General features: G+C 44.2%; 1 protein-coding gene across 6 annotated transcripts in view; it reads right to left on the bottom strand.

The window, feature by feature from the left end:
* ZMAT4 (zinc finger matrin-type 4) overlaps positions 1 to 18570 on the bottom strand; it is a 185910-nt gene that overhangs the window by 35471 nt on the left and 131869 nt on the right. For all 6 annotated transcript variants that reach the window (XR_003707994.2, XR_003707992.2, XR_003707993.2 and 3 more), the window contains one exon: positions 12246 to 12473. Coding sequence is in view for 2 of the 6 variants with exons in the window: in XM_028741512.2 (XP_028597345.1) it covers positions 12246 to 12473 (228 nt within the window). In the remaining 4 variants the exon portion in view is untranslated. The remainder of the gene's footprint in view (positions 1 to 12245; positions 12474 to 18570) is intronic.

The raw sequence follows: 18570 nt of genomic DNA on the forward strand, positions 1-18570 counted from the left end.
TCTGGTCCAGCCCCCGGCAGTGAGGAATCTGTTGCCCAACGTGGGGCTCAAACCCATGAGTCTCAGGCTCTACGGACTGTGCTATCTCTAGTCTTGAATGCTGGACTAGATGGAGACTTGGTCTGAACGACCAGGGCTCTTCTTACACAGTGTTAAGAAGATGTTAGCTTAAGACTCCTCCCTCCTCTCTCCTAGCATTGCCGGGAGTCTTAGGGCGAAAGTTCCCACTGGCAACCAAAAAGCTACAAGCCACACTAGATGGGGATGATTTCAATTCCAATCACAGTGGAGGAGTAAAGACACCCATCTCCTCTCCCCATATGCTGCCTTCTAAATAAGAATTGCCTGCCCTGTAATTAATGAAGGAAAATCAAGCTACCTAGCTGCCTCCTAAATATTCAGCAGTATCTTTCCCTGTAGATCTGAGAGGAGAGAGGGTGCCTATGCAGCAGAGATGTTCCTTAAGCTCTGTAGACTTGGGATTCTTTGGGACTTCAAAATGTCATTTGGCAGCACTTTGAGCTGGTTAAGCAGACTGCTAGTGCAACTGAGTCAAAATTGGACTCAGGATGTGCTCTTTTACACTCACCCATGACAAGAAGCAAACTATTCTGCACTAAATGCAGTTTCCAAACCATCAAAAGTAGAGTGTATTTCAATCATCCCAGTGGGAAGCTCATCAAAAGCACTGATGACAGAGGTCCAATCCTGGTCCAAGATCTCTGCCTTTACCAAACTTTGCCCCACTTTCAAACTTTCCCATGCAGAGTCTAGTTGGGCTGGATCTCTCAGCAGCCTTTGATACCATCAACCAGACATCCTTCTGGACCGTCTAGAGGGGCTGGAAGCTGGGGGCACTGTTATACAGTTGTTCCTCTCCTTCCTCCTGAGCTGTGTCCAGAAAGTGGTGTTGGGGGGATGAGTGTTCGAACCCCATGGCCCTCACTTATGGGGTGCCTCAGGGTACCATTCTCTGCCCCATGCTTTTTAACATCTATATGAAGCCACTGGGAGAGATCATCAGGGGGTTTGGGCTGGGTGTTCATCAGTATGCAGATGATACCCAGCTCTACCTCTCTTTTTAATCAGAACCAGTGAAAGCAGTGAAGGTCCTGTGTGAGTGTCTGGAGGCGGTTGGAGGATGGGTGGCAGCTAACGGATTGAGGGGACAGGCGGGGGTGGGGGACTCCCTGGTCCTGAATGGGGTAACTGTTCCCCTGAAGGACCAGGTGCGCAGCCTGGGAGTCATTTTGGACTCACAGCTGTCCATGGAGGTGCAGGTCAATTCTGTGTCCAGGGCAGCTGTCTACCAGCTCCATCTGGTATGCAGGCTGAAACCCTCCCTGCGCGCAGACTGCCTCACCAGAGTGGTGCATGCTCTGGTTATCTCCCGCTTGGACTACTGCAATGTGTTCTACATGGGGTTACCTTTGAAGGTGACCCGGAAACTACAACTAATCCAGAATGTGGCAGCTAGACTGGTGACTGGGAGCGGCTGCCAAGACCTCATAACACCGGTCTTGAAAGATCTGCATTGGCTCCCAGCAGGTTTCCAAGCACAATTCAAAGTGTTGGTGCTGCCTGGTCTGGTAGTGGCCTCGGCCCAGTATACCTGAAGGAGCGTCTCCACCCCCATTGTTCACTGAGGTCCAGCTCTAAGGGCCTTCTGGCGGTGATGTTACAGGGAACCAGGCAGAGGGTGGTCTCAGTAGTGGCGCCTGCCCTGTGGAACACCCTCCCATCAGATGTCAAGGAAATAAACAACTATCTGACTTTTTAAGACATCTGAAGGCAGCCCTGTTTAGGGAAGTTTTTAATGTTTGAAGTTTTATTCTGTTTTTGGTCCTCTGTTGGGAGCCGCCCAGAGTGCCTGGGAAAACCCAGCCAGATGGGCAGAATATAAATAATAAAATGTAGTAGTAGTAGTAGTACCAAATGGAGCCAGCACAACATATTCCTCCTGGCGGCTGGTGGTGGCAAGGAAACAGTCCCTGCAATGTGGCCAAAGCACATGCAGCTCCCTGCCAGGATGGAGGTCACACAGAGGCCACGTCCTGCCAGCACGTTGGTCAAGGGCACAAATCTGCCCTGCATGGCACGAGGCTCTTCCTTCCTCGGAAGCCTGAACTGCAGTCTTGTAAAATTAAAAACACGTCTGTACTCTGCGGATACATTTTTAATATAAACTTTGTAAATGCCACACTGAATGCATCCTCTTTGAACACACTGGTGGGGAGCCATCTGAAGCTGCTCATTCACTGACAGAGGGACCCTGGATATCCTTCTACCCATCTCTCCAAGGTAAGGATGGAGGGCAAATGCCGCAGAGTCCAACTTGAGGACCTATTTTACAGAACAGGAACAATATATGCATTGGGGTGGGAAATCTCAGGTCTAGGAGTCAATTGTGGCCCTCCAGACTTCTCTGCCTAGCCTTAGGTCATTCTTTCTCCCTAAGCCATACCTCCCCTCTCTTCTGGCCTGCTCAACGCCCTCCTTGAGTACTTCTGCCTGGCTGAACTCAGGAGTTAAGCTTGCTAGAGGGGACCCTCTTGGTATTTCCACTGCCTTCAGGAGCTTGCATGGAGCAGCCTGGGGGAGGGGATTCTCTGTGGCAGCCCCTGAGCTGTGGAATTCCCTGCCTACAGAGGTGTACCTGGTACATTCACTAGGGGGTTTCCATCACATGCCGAAGGTGCGTGTGCGCCGCCCCCCCCCCCCACAGAGGACCCACCCTGTTCTCTGACTATAATTTATTTTAAACTGAGAGTATGTGTGGGTGTGAAAGCCACCCTGGAATCTTACGTTGCGATTCGGCACTTCTGCACATGCGCAAAGCACGATTTAGTGCATCTGCGCATGCGCGATCACCAAAACCCAGAAGTAATCCGTTCCGGTACTTCCGGGTTCAGTGCGGTGCGCAACCCAAAAACACACAACCTGAAGCATCTGTAATCTGAGGTATGACTATAAAAATAATATAGAAATCTCTGGTGTTTGTGTGGCTGAAATGCCACCCCCTGTGCAGAAGTAACAGTCACCCACATTTTGCCCCTGCCCCCCCCCCCGTACTGCATGCAGGTTTTCTCCTTGATTGTGTGTGTATGTGCCCCCCCCGCCCCCCACAATACACATGTGGCAGGCTTATTTTTTAAAGGCAGGGTAAACAAATAGAGAATGCCATGCCTTTAAAATGCTTCTTTAAATCTCGACCTGTGCTAAACCAGTTAAATCAAAAGAGGCACTTAAAGAGAACATCGTGAATCGTGAGGCTGATATCAGATTTATAAAAGAGGATTATGGTAGTTAACACTCTGTCCCATATTAAACAGCTTCTAAGAAACTGAAGCTTTTTTTTTTTAAAGGTTTTATAACACCCGGCACTAACAAATCAAATAGCTTTGCAGATATTAATTAATAATTCACCCCATCACTTCTTCTGCTTTATGCATTGCTTCATCCAGCAAAAGCTGAGAAAGAGCAGAGCCACCAAGGAAAAGAAGGGTGGAGAGAGAGAGAGAGAGAGAGAGAGAGAGAGATGGGGGTAGGAATGCCCTCTAGACATCTTTTTTATTCTGTGTTCATGATGAATTGTGCCCATCGTGGTCCTGGGGCAGTTACACCTGACCCCATTTTCAATACTGTTGGTGCCTGAGATAGTTCTGGAGAGGACATACCACTTTGTTTCTGTTACATGCCCTGTCACTTCCTGATTATATCCTGCAACTTTTCATACCACAAATGTTCCTGGAGGTTCCGTTCTTTTTATCCCACTTTTGCTTTGCCTCACCATAGGGCAACAGTGCAGACACATTGGGGGATGCATCACAGAACAGCTAACAGAGGGCAGTGATGTGTCAATGGTCCAGTATAGATCCACCACTGATGCACAATTGAATGTCTCCATGACATGCTATTGCCTACACCAGCAGAAAAACACCCATCTGGAGGGGCCCTCAGGTAGTCCTGAAGAGAGGAAGTAGCTATATTTGTTTATAGAGTATTTATTTCTCAAGCTCCTCTTACAACCTTGAGCTAGTCACTGTCTCTCAGCCTAATCGACCTCCAAAGGTTGCTGTGGGGGAAGATGGAGGCAGGGGACCCAATACGTGTCACCTTATGCTCCTTTCAGGAAAGATGGGATATAAATGGAATAATAATCATCATCCATAACACTTAAGGCAGCCTTCTCCAACTTAGCAGCCTCCATATGTTTATTGGACGGAGCTCAAAATATCTAGAGGTCACTAGGCTAGGGAAGGCAGGTCCACGGAGGCTCTCTCTCAGAAAGTTGTTCCAAAGGAGAACCAGGAGTTTATATGGAGCATCTTGCATAGTAAATTGGAAACTGGATAGGAAAAAAAATAAAAATCTTTCATTTTGGTTGCCAACTTTACCCCCTGCCGATGTGCTTGTAACAGTAGGCTGCCATGGATCTCCTCCTTCAACCCTCATGCAAACAGATCTTGTTGGCAGGCTACTTTGTGAACTTAGGCACTGTCCCTCCCCACCCCCTCACTCACTTCTCCAAGTGGCCCTCAAATACAATATTTGAAAGATTGTCTCTCATTATATACTCAACTATTTGCTGCACTCTGCAGGTGAGGGCCTTCTACAGGTACCATCTTATCAGGCAGTCCACAAAATGCAGGACTTGGGCCTTGAGTGTTGTGGCACCTGCCCTTTGGAACGCCCTCCCCTTGGAGATTAGGCAGGCGCTGCTGCCTCTGTTGCCTTTTCAGCACCTGCTGAAGATCTTCCTCTTCCCACAAACCTTTTAAGTAGAGATCTTTCCCAGTCTGCACCTGTACTGAAATGGGTTTAAGTTTTTTAAAATGCTTCCATTCTTTAATCTTTTGTTGTTTGCCACTTGAGGCTCCTTTGAAAGGAATAAATAAAAATAAATAAACAAACTTGCTGCTGGCCACGAATGTGAAAGAAGAAACTAGGGCAAGCACAAAGTCTGATGCAATGCTGGAATATTAAGTTTATGGCCTAATTTACCAAGTTCCCCACAAATCTGGTCAAAGCAGCACCAATCTTTATCACTCAGCTTTACGTATTGTTTCCGCTTAATTTCTTATATTTCTATATTGCTTCACGTAGCCAGAGATGTCCTGGTATGATTTATCATAATAAATACAATCTGGATCCCCTTGAGTTCTTTAGCTGGCTTCTCTGGAAGTAGCCATGTAAGAAGGGATGAATCTATCAATCTCTCATTTTTCCCATCTTAAATTCAGTATAAAAAATCCTCTCATGAAAATTCATCAGCATTTCACTGCTAATTTTCCTTTATATACATATTTCTGTATGCAATTTCCCCCAATATGCAAGTTTTCAAAGCAATTTCTTCTAATATAAAGCATTTTTATTTATTTTTACTAATAGGCATTTTTATGCACATTTTACCATATTGCGTGCATTTCTGTATGTAGTACTTGACCGGAGAACTGTGTTGCAAAATTTTGAGATAAATTAATTTTGGAGGATGGCTGTGTTTTGGTTCAGAAGGACCTCTAAATGAGAATTGAATTGAATTCCCTCTCCCCAAGGTAGACTCGTAATCTGGGGAATTGGGTTCGCGTCTCCGCTCCTCCACATGCAACTGCTGGGTGACCTTGGGCTAGTCACACTTCTCTGAAGTCTCTCAGCCCCACTCACCTCACAGAGTGTTTGTTGTGGGGGAGGAAGGGAAAGGAGAATGTGAGCCACTTTGAGACTCCTTCGGGTAGTGATAAAGCGGGATATCAAATCCAAACTCTTCTTCTTCTTCTTCCTGCCCACCTAGCAGTTCAAAAGCACGTCAAAGTGCAAGTAGATAAACAGGTACCACTCCGGCGGGAATGTAAACAGCGTTTTCTGTGCGCTCTGGTTTCTGTCACGGTGTCCCGTTGAACCAGAAGTGGTTTAGTCCTGCTGGCCACTTGACCAGGAAAGCTGTCTGTGGACAAACGCCGGCTCCCTTGGCCTGAAAGTGAGATGAGCACCACAACCCCAGAGTAGCCTTTGACTGAACTGTCCAGGGGTCCTTTACCTTTTTTATTATTATCTAGAAATAAACAGATCTTACAAAAATGCCATAAAGCCTCCAGGATTCCTCTCATCACAAGGGAATGAACCTTCATACTGCCTGGGCATGGAGTTATAGGTGCAATGGCATCATTATTTAATTAAACTGATGAAATCCCAAATGTTAGATTTGGGAAGCGATGACTATTTCTGAAGAATGACAGTGTTATCAAAACTGGAGAGGATGTTTCATATAAAATTAAATACAGCTGGGCCTGTAAACATTGTTCAAGTGAAGCAACTCATTGGGAAAACAAAAGCAAAACAAAAACATTTTTTCTTGTATTGCTCAGGGACAGATTGTTACAAAACTTTGAAGCTTGTCAACAGGCAGAAAAAGCTGTCAGTTGGTAGAATTAGGGTGAGATTCCCCCACCCCCACCCGGTTGTTGTTATTTTGATCTTCTGGCTATTAGAGCAAGAGAAATTGACTTGGCAGATGTGAAAACCTTTGGGAAAAATTCAAAAGAGATATTTGTGCTGGATTGTAATCGGAAAGATGCGGCAGTTCTTTGCAGAACCACCCAGAAATCTTCACAGGTCTCATGATCAAGCAAAGCATTTGATTTTTCTGGAATGTGGACATGTGCTACATGCATAGAAAGTTATGTTCTTCAGGGGGATTTTTACTTATTCATTTCCACTTTTTGTCTTTTTTTTTTTAAGAGACTGAATAAAAGAAATTAGGAATAAGCTGAAACGCCTTACATTATTTTGGGTTCATTTTAGTTAATACTGGAAAATATGGTAGCCATGTGTCTTACTTTTATATGCCTGTTGTCTTTGTCCATGGAGTTTTCTTGGCAAGGATACTGGAGTGGCTTGCCGGTTCCTCCTCCAGGTGGATCACGTTTGGTCGAAACTCTCCACTATGACCTGTTCATCTTGTGTGCCCTGCTCGGCATAGTTCATAGCTTCTCTGAGTTCTTCAAGCCCCTTCGCCACGGCAAGGCAGTGATCCATGAAGGGGATCAGCAGCCATGAAATTAAAAGACGCCTCCTTCTTGGGAGAAGGGCAATGACAGGCCTAGACAGCATCTTGAGAAGTAGAGACGTCACCTTGCCAACAAAGGTCCGTATAGTTAAAGCCATGGTTTTCCCAGTAGTGATGTATGGAAGTGAGAGCTGGACCATCAAGAAGGCTGATCGCCAAGGAATTGATGCTTTTGAATTATGGCGCTGGAGAAGACTCTTGAGAGTCCCATGGACTGCAAGAAGATCAAACGCATCCATTCTTAAGGAAATCAGCCCTGAGTGCTCACTGGAAGGACAGATCGTGAAGCTGAGGCTCCAGTACTTTGGCCACCTCATGAGAAGAGAAGACTCCCTGGAAAAGACACTGATGCTGGGAAAGATGGAGGGCACAAGGAGAAGGGGGCGACAGAGGACGAGATGGTTGGATAGTGTTTTCGAGGTTACCAGCATGAGTCTGACCAAACTGCGGGAAGTAGTGGAGGACAGAGGTGCCTGGCGTGCTCTGGTCCATGGGGTCACGAAGAGTCGGACACGACTAAACGACTAAACAACAACAACAAAGTGTCTTACTTTACTAAGAACTGTCTGTTCAAAGGCTGTCCAGTTCAAGTCTTTCCTGGCTTGATAAATAGTTTTTTTTATCACAAGTGTCCACTTGTTATGGTTTTAGTATTGTTTCAAAAGTAAGAGCAGTTTGACAGTGGAATTTGCTGCCAAGGAGTGTGGTGGAGTCTCCGTCTTTGGAGGTCTTTAAGCAGAGGCTTGACAACCATATGTCAGGAGTTCTCTGATGGTGTTTCCTGCTTGGCAGGGGGTTGGACTCGATGGCCCTTGTGATCTCTTCCAACTCTATGATTCTATGATTCAAAAGTGTCTGTGTTTTTAACTGTTTTCAATTATATATAAATCTAATTGAGATGGTGTCTTAGAAGGTGATCAATAAATTAATGACACGGATGATAATGATGAGGATAATAATAATAATAATAATAATAATAATAATAATAATAATAATAATACTTTCCATTTTTTATTATATCACTGCAGTTATGAGGCAAAGGCTTTTCAGCTAGCCATCCACATTGTGGAAACCCTTTCTCAGGGACACTTGACACATCTGCTCTGTACTAGTTTTTAAGAGGCTATTTTGCACCAGTGAGCAAAACTTAGTTTTATTAGATTGCACTGAGATCTTTCTGACATGTGCGCTCTCTCTCTCTCTCTCTCTCTCTCTCTCTCTCTCTCTTTCTCTCTCTCTCTTGTTGTCCAACATTTTGCTGCCTCAGGTCCTAAGAGTCCCCTTTCTTTTCAGCCTCCCTCATTTCCCTTCTGATTGGCCCCATCACCTGCTCCTAAGAGCTATATTGCTTCTGTTCCCATTGTCATAGGGCCCATCCACACTTCCTCTTGTACTGCCACTTTTCCCTGGGAAAACCCCACTGTTTACCACTGTATTGGGATGAATGCCAATCCAGTTTCTTCCAATTCATCAGGGTACTTTCCCGGGGAAAGTAGAGGGGCAAGTGGTAAACCACTCAAACTCATGACAAGTGGAAGTGTGGATGAGCCCATAGTTGGCCATGGAACACTAGGAGCAAATGAGGGTTGATATGACTAGATAGAGGTTGTTGCTGCCATCCCTCTGTCTCGAGAGACAATGGACTGTGCCTCCAGGGGTGAAGTCACACCACTCTGTGATCTCCCCGATGTGCAAGTCTGGGCTGTGTGGACGGAGATTCTGGGCTGACCAAACAGGAAGACACCCTTTCTGGCCTCTCTGATGTGGTCCAAAGGAAAGCAGAATGTTTGGCACCAATGTTTGCCACAGTTGCTGGAAAGGGGCGCACATGGCGCCATCCAGCCATCTTAGGGATGCCACTCTGGATTTGTGGAGGGTTTACTCCTGAGCCTTTTCTTCTCCTGAAGATACCCTGCAAGGCAGCAGAGGTTAAGGAGCAGAGTTCTCCTTCTCCTAGATGGGCTCCCTTCCCAGATGGACGAGCCCCACTTGTCCCTCACTTCCTGGGGAGGGCGGGATACAAATAAAAGTTGTTTTATTATTATTATTATTATTATTATTATTATTATTATTATTATTATTTACAGCACATGCAGAAACAACCTTCTTGACTGCTGGACCCACTATTGGTCTCCTCTGCTCAATATGCCAGCACCTGTCTTCACATTCAGGGAAGTCTTTAACTCACCAAGAGTTTGAAACCCATCGGCTTCCCTCACCTGGTTTAGCCGGCCAGTCAAAGACATTCCCTGGGGAGTGGCTGCTGTCACCTGCTGACAGCTTCCTGGAGCCGCAGGTGAGAGCTGGGAGCAGGGTGAGGACAAACTACCCCAGAAGGAGCATGACATGTCCCCCACCAGAGGTACTACCCCTCCCCCAACACACCATACACCCCTATTGACTTGAGTAGACTTGGATCATTCAAGGCATTTAATACGAAGGTGCTGGGCAGGAGCTCAAGACTCCCTTGGCAACCACCTGTGCATCCCAAGGGAAGGTTAAAGCAATGGGCAGCATAGTCTTAAACCACTCTAACATAGAGGAAAGAAGCCCAGGAAGCCACTTCATGCTGCAGTTTCAAGAGTTTTGCACCAGAGGGCGCTGGAGAATAAGGCCCACGGGGGGTCTCTCGGTCAAGGCTGTTGGTTTTTCTGGAATAAGACATAAAAGGAAATTCTGCCCGAGGCGGGAGACGCAGCAAATAAAAGAGAACCACCTATTTCCATCTCACATATAATCATACTGTTAGGGGTTATGTTGCTAAATTTGCTGCCTTGGGGCAGATGAGAGGAGAATGCTTCAATCTCTGTGTTTTACATATATTCTGAAGAACACTTGTGGCATGTGCTTGTTCCAGAGGGAAGGATGCCACCCATTCAAGAAGGATTTAATAACAGGAGATTCATCTAGAAACTCAACCTGCATTTTGTGGAGCTCAGGCAGGGAAAGGGGAAAGGAACACAGCACATTAAAAAAACTATATATAATGTAGCACTAGGAAACCCTTCTGTTTTCAAATCCCTTTAGTGAGATATAAATGGATAAAACATTCCATATTTGATGGGCTTCCAGCTAATAGTACTTGACTGCAGGAAGTTAAAGGGAAAGGGGAAAGCACGTTTCCCCAACTCAGGAGATGTGTTTTGTCAAGATTTTACATAATTAACAGATTTCAGCGGAGAAGGAAGGGAATTGGGTGGGCAGTTCCAGTAAAAATGAGGAATGAATGGGCCTTGGCAAAAGTGGCTGCAGACCCTCCCTCCCCCAGGGAGACCTCACCTGCTGGGATTTTGTGGGAACAAGGTAGAAAATGGGCCATATTCTTCAGTCTGCAGCCTTCCTAAAGTAGGATATTCTAGACCAAGGGTGCCTAACCTGTGGTCTGTGGTCTGCATAAAGCCCCATCAATGGTTCATTAGTGGCCCCGGGCAAGACCCACCAGAAGTGTCTGAAGGCCATTCACACATAGGAACCTGCCTTATACTGAGTCAGACCACTGGCCCATCTAGCTCGGTACTGTCTGCACTGACTGGCAGTGACTCTCCAGGGTTTCAGATAAAGGTCTATTCCAGCCAGCCCAGGGATGTCAAGGATCTAAGCTGAGAGCTCCTGCATGCAAAGCAGATGCACCATGACATCAAGGAGTATAGGAAGCCGCCTTCTACTGAATCCAACCACCAAGCTAAGCCTTGTCTAAGCACTGACTGGCAACTCTCCAGGGCTTGAGGCTGGGTCTCTCCCAGCCCCACCTGGAGCTGATGATTCATTTACATTTATTATCTACTAATAATAAGGAGCCTGGGCTGGTGAACAACAAGTGGTAAGGTCATAAAAGCATCTTGAAAACAATTGCTGTACATGTGCAGAATGAGAAAGAGGAAGGTCTTGTATGCAATGAAAAGACAACAAAGATGGCACTTTTTGGATATTCAAGGGGAGGGCATCCCAAAGGGCAGGTGTCACAACACTAAATGCCTGATTTCTACATTGTGTGGAACAGACCTCCTAATAAGATGGCATCTGCAGGAGGCCTGAACCTTCTGCATGCAGAGCAGATGGTTTACCACTAAGCTACAGCAGCCCTTTCCCAACCATTAGGAACATAGATACATACCTTCCAAGTGTCCCAGAATTATGAAAGCCTTCCCAGCTTCTGATTTGATCCCAGAATGTCCCTATTTCGCCAAGCTCAGGGAGGAGGTTGAACTGGTGCTTGTCCTGAGCAACAGCAGTGGCGGCAGCAGCTGCGGCTGCAGTGGAGACTCTCCATGGCCTCCTCCCTTGGGCACCTTGTGGCAGATGCTGGAGAGCAGGCGAGGAGGAGGAGAGGCTGCTTTTGCTGCTGACGCCCAGTCTCGCATGAGGCGCCAGCCCTGAGTTGCAGACAGAAGGCAGGGCTGCCCTGGGCGGGGAAAATGGGGCAGCAGAGTGCAGTCTTGATTTTCTTTATTTAAAAAATGCTTTGTGTGTCTGCATCTATTTCTGCCCCTTTATAAGATTAATTTAGGAGTGCTTTTTTATTTTTGTAAATATACCAAAGAATCAAATCAAATCAAGATTAAGGGTTTTTTCTCAGGATGGTGAAGGAATGTGTGATGTATCCCTTTGGACTAGTGGTGGCAACATTTGCCCTTCTTCTGATAGGAAATGCTTTGCAGGGGACAATGACAAAAAATTGGGGCCAAGGAGGGTCAGTTGCGGCCAGGGGGGAGTGAGAAATGCCCCTATTTTCATCTGATGAATGTTGGAGGGTATGTAGATAGGAAGCTGCCTTGTACTGAATCAGAGCCTAGTGGCACCGCCTGGCTTTCCAGGTTTCAGACAGACTTCTCTCCCAGCCCCCTCTGTGCTTTTCCACTGAGCCACAACTCTTCCTCAATATAAGAAGCACATAACTGGAGGCAAACATCACTCACTCCTATGAGGCAGCAGACCTCATAGATCTCACATCAGATCCCCAGGAAAAGACAGACAGACAGACAGACAGACAGACAGACAGACAGATGCTGCACCCTAAGATGCCTTGAGCCCCTGGGGTAGGGCATTCAACTAGTGTGATGGAAATCACTGGAATCACATGGAGCCCTCCCAATGGCTTGCTACATGGACGCTTGGAGGACTGGGGAGAGCACACAGGGGGTTCCCACGTTGATGCTTTTAGAAAACCAAAGGCTCTTACCTCTTAACTCGCCTAGATCCAGCGTCTTCCCTAGTTGCTCTAGTAAATCTGCCCTGGCCGCATTCTTTTTGTGCTTCTTCCCGTCATAGTGTTGCTGTGCCATCATTGGGTTATTAAACCAAGCCGTGCAGAGCTGGCAGTACCTGTCAGAGTCTCTTCTCTGGTGGGGCGAAGACACCACAGGAGAACTATCCAGGTGTGACTGCTTTAGGGAACTCAGGTTGGTCTCTGCAAGAGAACAAAAGCAGGTCAGGTGAGCTGAATAAGAAATAGTTTTATTACATAATTATGCCCAACAGGCATTCTCACCTTTAGCTACAACAACAACAATTTATTTATACTCGCACAATCTGGCTGGGTTTCCCCGGCCACTCTTTCTCACTCCACTTTCTCACTCCACTTCCAGACCCACCTCCAGCTTGGGCCTCACTTCCTAAACTAGGTAAGGGAGGTGCCCTTAATGGTTTATCTTTCACATTTATCCTCATAGTGGCCAATGACAACTATAATTGTGGGGTGCATGCAGCCATGTGGTGAGCGCTCATCATCTGTGGCATCTTGCCACTAGCAGAGGAAGAGCCTCTGTGGTCAGACAGGGCTGGCAGGGCCTGCCATTGGACAAAGTGAGGGAACTGCTTCAGGCAGCAGATACTGAAGCCATTCTTCTCTGTTGGAGGACAGAGCTGGGGAAGAACTGCAGCACAGGGGTGGAGAATTTGCTTTGCAGGCAGAAGGTCCCAGGTTCAATTGCTGGTGCCTCCAGGAACGGCTGGGAAAAACTGCTCCTTGAAGCCCTGAAGAGACACTGCCAGTCAGAGTAGATAATGCAAAGCTAGAAGGACCAGTGATCAGATTTGGCATAAGGCTACTTCTGCACTATACATTTGAAGCAGTATCATGCCACTTTAAACAATCCCGGCTCCCCGCAAGGACTGCTGGGCACTTTGCAGTTTGTTAAGGGGATGTTAGGAAACCCCCATTCCCCTCACAGAGCTTCAATTCTCAAAGTGGCTTAATAGCCTCTTCCTCTTCCAAGGGAACTCTAGGAATTGTAGTTGTGAGATGAATAATGGGGTGGCCTCCTAGCAATTCTCAGCACCCTCAAAGACTACACTTCCCAGGTTCTTTGAGGGGAAATCCATGGCAATTGATATGACAACTGCTTTAAATATACACTGCTTCCTATGTCCTGTGTATAAGCTACACAGTCGGTTGTTTGTTCCTCTGCCCCCAAAACAGCCTGTTACTGGTGTAATGGAGGACACTATCCCAACCCCGAGTTTGAATTAAGGTTCAATGCCCACGCCAGTTGAGTGGCATATACATTGAGAAATAAATAAGTGAATGAATGAAGAAATACCTTCATGCTAGTGGTGGGTGGGGCTAAGGCCAAAAGTGGAGGGGGCAACAAATGTAAATGTTGCCTTCGTGCAGTCAGCTAGCTTTTACACCTACTCCCCTCCTTCCATTCAGAGAAGCAGGCATTATCAGAGTGCAAGGACACATCACACTGAAAGAAGGTGCAAAGCAGACTTCTGGTCGGCTGTGGGAGCCATTACTGACGCGGATTTAGCCTCGGGAAATCCGAGTTTAACAGGAGATTGGAGCTTCACAAAGGCGCTGTGAGCTCCAGAAAAACCCCAAAAGGGAGTTTTGGGTGCTGGGGACTCAGCGGCACCCCTGGTGTCTCTCCCCCAGGGCTAAAGATCCTGTAAAAAGGCTCGGAAGCCCAGGGGGATGGAGGCGCGGGTGCATAGGGGGTTTAATCGCTACTCCTGTTAAGAGAAGCCTCAAGTTCCGATGGCAAAAGGCAGCTGATTTCCCAATATAAAAGGACAATCCAAAACAAAGTAAGAATAAATTTGGATTTATTTGGCGACAACCGGTTTTGAAGACAGAGGAAACGTAAAAAGGGGGAGTCCATCTCTCTGCTGGCATGAGAATGGAGCAGTAAGTTTTCTACTACAAAACCAAGACTACGTTGCTGCAAAAGGACAATAACTGATTTATTTGCTAAACGTCTCTGACCCATTGGGGAGGGGAGGAAATACCTGGGAAAGAGCTTTATGGACACAATATTTGCAACAGAGCTACAATCTTAAAATTGAATCGAGAAGCGGTTCGAGTGTGCTGCAAAAGGGGGAATCCCGCTGACTGAGTCACGCCAAAGATTTAAAGATGATAAAGGAAGAATTTTTGCAGTTGAAATGGCAATACAGGGCGAAAAACTAATTATAGTGGGAATCTATGCACCAAATGATAACAAAGCAAATTTCTATAAAGAGTTAGAGGACCAACTTTATGGACCAAAAAATAATATTAATTATTTAATGGGGTGGTTTCCCTAGAAACGGACAGAACAGAAAAGAAAAGGATAGCAAATCAAGGGAAGCTGCCTAAAACATATTTCAGTTTGGTACAAAATAATGATTTGATAGACATTTGGAGATTAAAGCATCCATCAGAAAAACAATTCAGTCACTTTTCTGAACCAAACCAGAGTGCTGGAAGAATCGATTATATTTGGACTTATAGGGAATTGGCAACAAGAACAACAAAAACAGAAATCCTCCCCAAAACTATTTTGGACCATAATGCAATAAAAATGGAAATGAAAGGGAAAGAAGAGACTACATTTAGGTGGAGGATGAATGACGGATTACTGGATAATCAAGTAATATTGCAAAAGGCACAAAAAACATTGAAATATTATTTTGAGTTTAATATGAACAAAGGAGTGGACATTAATACTGTATGGGATGCATCAAAGGCGGTAATAAGAGGATTTTGGATACAGCAGAACGCAATTCAAAAAAGATCAAGAGAGAGTAAAAAGGAAAAGATATTAAAACAAATAATAAGTAATGAAAAAAATTAGCAAACAACCCCAAAGACAATCAAGCTAAAACTGATATAAAAAAGTTACAAACACAATTTTTGATATTAATAAATCAAGAAATAGAATGGAAAATTAAATTTTTAAAGCAAAGAAATTTTGAATCTGTGAATAAGATAGGAAAATTACTCGCCTGGCAACTTAGGAAGAGACAAAAACAGAATACGATAACTAAATTGACGGTTGAAGGGAAAACAGTTGAAAATCCAGATGAAATTAAGAAGAATTTTCAAGGATACTATAAACAATTATTTAGTAAAGGAAAGGAAGATGAAGGTAAAATAGAAGAATATTTGAAACAGAACAAATTGAAGAGAATATCAAGCTAGGAGAGAATTCAACTCAATAATAATATAACAATAGAAGAAGTTAAAATGGCAATAAAACAAGCAGTAATTGGTAAGGCATCAGGCCCAGTCAGATTGACACCCAAATACTATAAGAAATGCTCGAAATTCTGGAGACCTGGAGAGAAGCCCATATCACCCTGCTTCCTAAACCTGACACAGACCTGACTCAAGTCAAAAATTATAGACCAATCTCTCTCCTAAATAATGACTATAAATTATTTGCTAGTATTCTAGCCAATCGGTATAAACAAATATTAGGAGAGAGAATTGGGAAAAACCAAGCCAGCTTTGTGCCTGGAAGATAATGAAAGATAATGTTAGAAACATTATTGATATAATTGAATTTTTGGATGGCAGAAGGGATATGTTCTTGGATGCCGAGAAGGCATTCGATAATGTGTCTTGGCACTTCATGAAAAAAAATCTAGAAATTATGAACATGGGCACGACATTTATAAATGGAATTAAATCTATTCAGAACAATATGCCAGATTAATAATCAATAACACACTTACGGAAAGAATTGAAATATCAAAAGGGGTGCCCGTTATTCCGTTATTATTTATAACAACATTAGAAATCCTGCTGGAAAAAATAGACAAAACAAAAGAAATAAAGAGCATTGGAATTGGCTATAGAGAGTACAAGTATAAAGCATTTGCAGATGATGTTGTGTTGACGTTGGAACAACCAACAACTAGTGCAGTTGAAGCAGTGAAAAGGATAGAAGAATATGGTCACCTAGCAGGATTCAAACTTAATAAGAGCAAAACGAAATAATTAGCAAAAAATATGGACAGTAAGGAAATAGAAGAGACACAAATGAAAACACGACTAATGACCGCAAGAAGGTAAAGTACCTGGGCATATGGCTTACAACAAAAAACATCAACCTCTACAAGGACAATTATGAAAAGGTATGGAACGAGATAAAGCAAGACCTAGAAATTTGGGCTAGAATGAAATTATCGCTGACGGGCAGAATCGCAGCTATTAAAATGAACATGTTCCCAAAATTGTTATTTTTATTCCAGACCATCCCCATCGTATGCGGAACAAAGCAATTTGATATTTGGCGAAAACGAATCTCTAAATTTATCTGGCTGGGGAAGAAGCCTAGGATTAAATACAAAATTTTGACAGATGTAAAAGAGAGAGGTGGCTTCTCACAATGAGATTTAAAAATTTATTACGAGGTATCTTGCTTTAGTTGGTTGCATGAATAGATGACACTGGACAATGAGGAGGTATTAGATCTAGAAGGATTCGATAACAGGTTCGGATGGCACGTTTACATGTGGTATGAAAAGGTAAAAGTACATAAAGGGTTTCTGCACCATATCATCAGAAAATCCTTGTATGAGGTATGGAATAGGCATAAAAATCTGTTAGAACGCAAAACCCCTTGGTGGATTTCACCACTGGAGGCATTTGCAGTAAAAAAGAAGAATATGGGGAAGGAATGGGCGACATATAGAGATTTATTGGTGGAAGTCGATGGTAAATTAAAATTAAAATCATTTGAAGAGTTGAGGGAAGCTAACTGATTGGTTACAGTACCACCAATTGCAAGATGTCTTTAGGAAAGATTATAAAAGTAATGGATTTGGTAACACTAAATCAAAAATTGAGACAGAACTGTTGTGTAGTAAAAAGAAAATGGTGTCAAAAATGTACAAGGTACTATTAGAGTGGAACACAAAGGATGAGGAGGTAAAGAGTGTGATAAGGTGGGCACAGGATTTGGGACATAATATTGATTTTGAGAGATGGGAAGTAATGTGGAATAAAACAATCAAATTTACTGCATGTGTGGCTCTCCAAGAGAACTTAATGAAGATGATGTATCGTTGGTACATTACCCCGAGTAAGCTTGCTAAAATGTATAGGTGTCAGGATAAATCATGCTGGAAATGTAGGGTGAAGGAAGGGAACTTCCTACATATGTGGTGGACCTGCACCAAAGTTAAGGTTTTCTGGGATACTGTTTACAATGAATTAAAAAGGATACTAAAATACAACTTTAGTAAAAAACAACAACCAGAGGCATTCTTACTGGGGCTAATTAGTGAAGAAATTAATAAAAAAGATGTAAATTTATTCATGTACACCACAACGGCAGCAAGAATCCTCCTGGCCCAAAGATGGAAACAGCAAGAACTCCCCACACTTGAGGACTGGCAGATAAAGATGGCAGAATTTGTGGAGTTGGCGAAGTTGACGGGGAAAATCAGGAATCGATCCGATGACAGATTTCAAAAGGACTGGAGCAAATTTATTTATTATTTGAAAGAAAATTGTATTTATCTGAAAACGTTTGTAGCTTTAACATGAAATGTTTAGTAATGTGAAATTAAGATGCTAATTTACAAATGAGAGAGTGATTTTTAAATGTTGATATAAAGTAAAGAAGTGATTATGGAAATGTGATAGATATGTTAATGTCATAGGGAAGTCAGAAAAGAGGGAGGGAAGGAGGTCAATGCTCTTTTTGAGCAAATAATATATGTTGTGAATATGTGTATTGAATTAAAATGAAGTACCTTGGGTTACATACGCTTCAGGTTACATACGCTTCAGGTTACAGACTCCGCTAACCCAGAAATAGTACCTCGGGTTAAGAACTTTGCTTCAGGATGAGAACAGAAATCATGCTCCACTGGCGCGGCAGCAGCAGCAGCAGGAGGCCCCATTAATTAAAGTGGTGCTTCAGGTTAAGAACAGTTTCAGGTTAAGAACGGACCTCCGGAACGAATTAAGTACGTAACCAGAGGTACCACTGTATAATTTCAGAAAAATTTTCTGAAATTCACTAATTTCAGAAAAGGCAAGCTGGGCTGTCATGTGCAGTGTGTCAGCTGGGACCTGCAGAACAATGGTCTTGCTTGGGTTCCTGTCAGCATGCGCGCTCCCACTTTACATGTGCGCCAAAAATGTTGCCCAAAAGGGGCAGGGTGGTACAGGAATCCCCACATACGCACAATCTGTAATGGAGCCCCAGTGTAAGCAGTTCCCACAGGGGAGCTGCAGAAAGAATGTGGCACCAGGTTCCCCACCCCTGCTATAAAATCATTTGTAT

The sequence above is a fragment of the Podarcis muralis genome, chromosome 7, assembly GCF_964188315.1.
Source record: "Podarcis muralis chromosome 7, rPodMur119.hap1.1, whole genome shotgun sequence".
NCBI classification, from domain to species: domain Eukaryota; kingdom Metazoa; phylum Chordata; class Lepidosauria; order Squamata; family Lacertidae; genus Podarcis; species Podarcis muralis.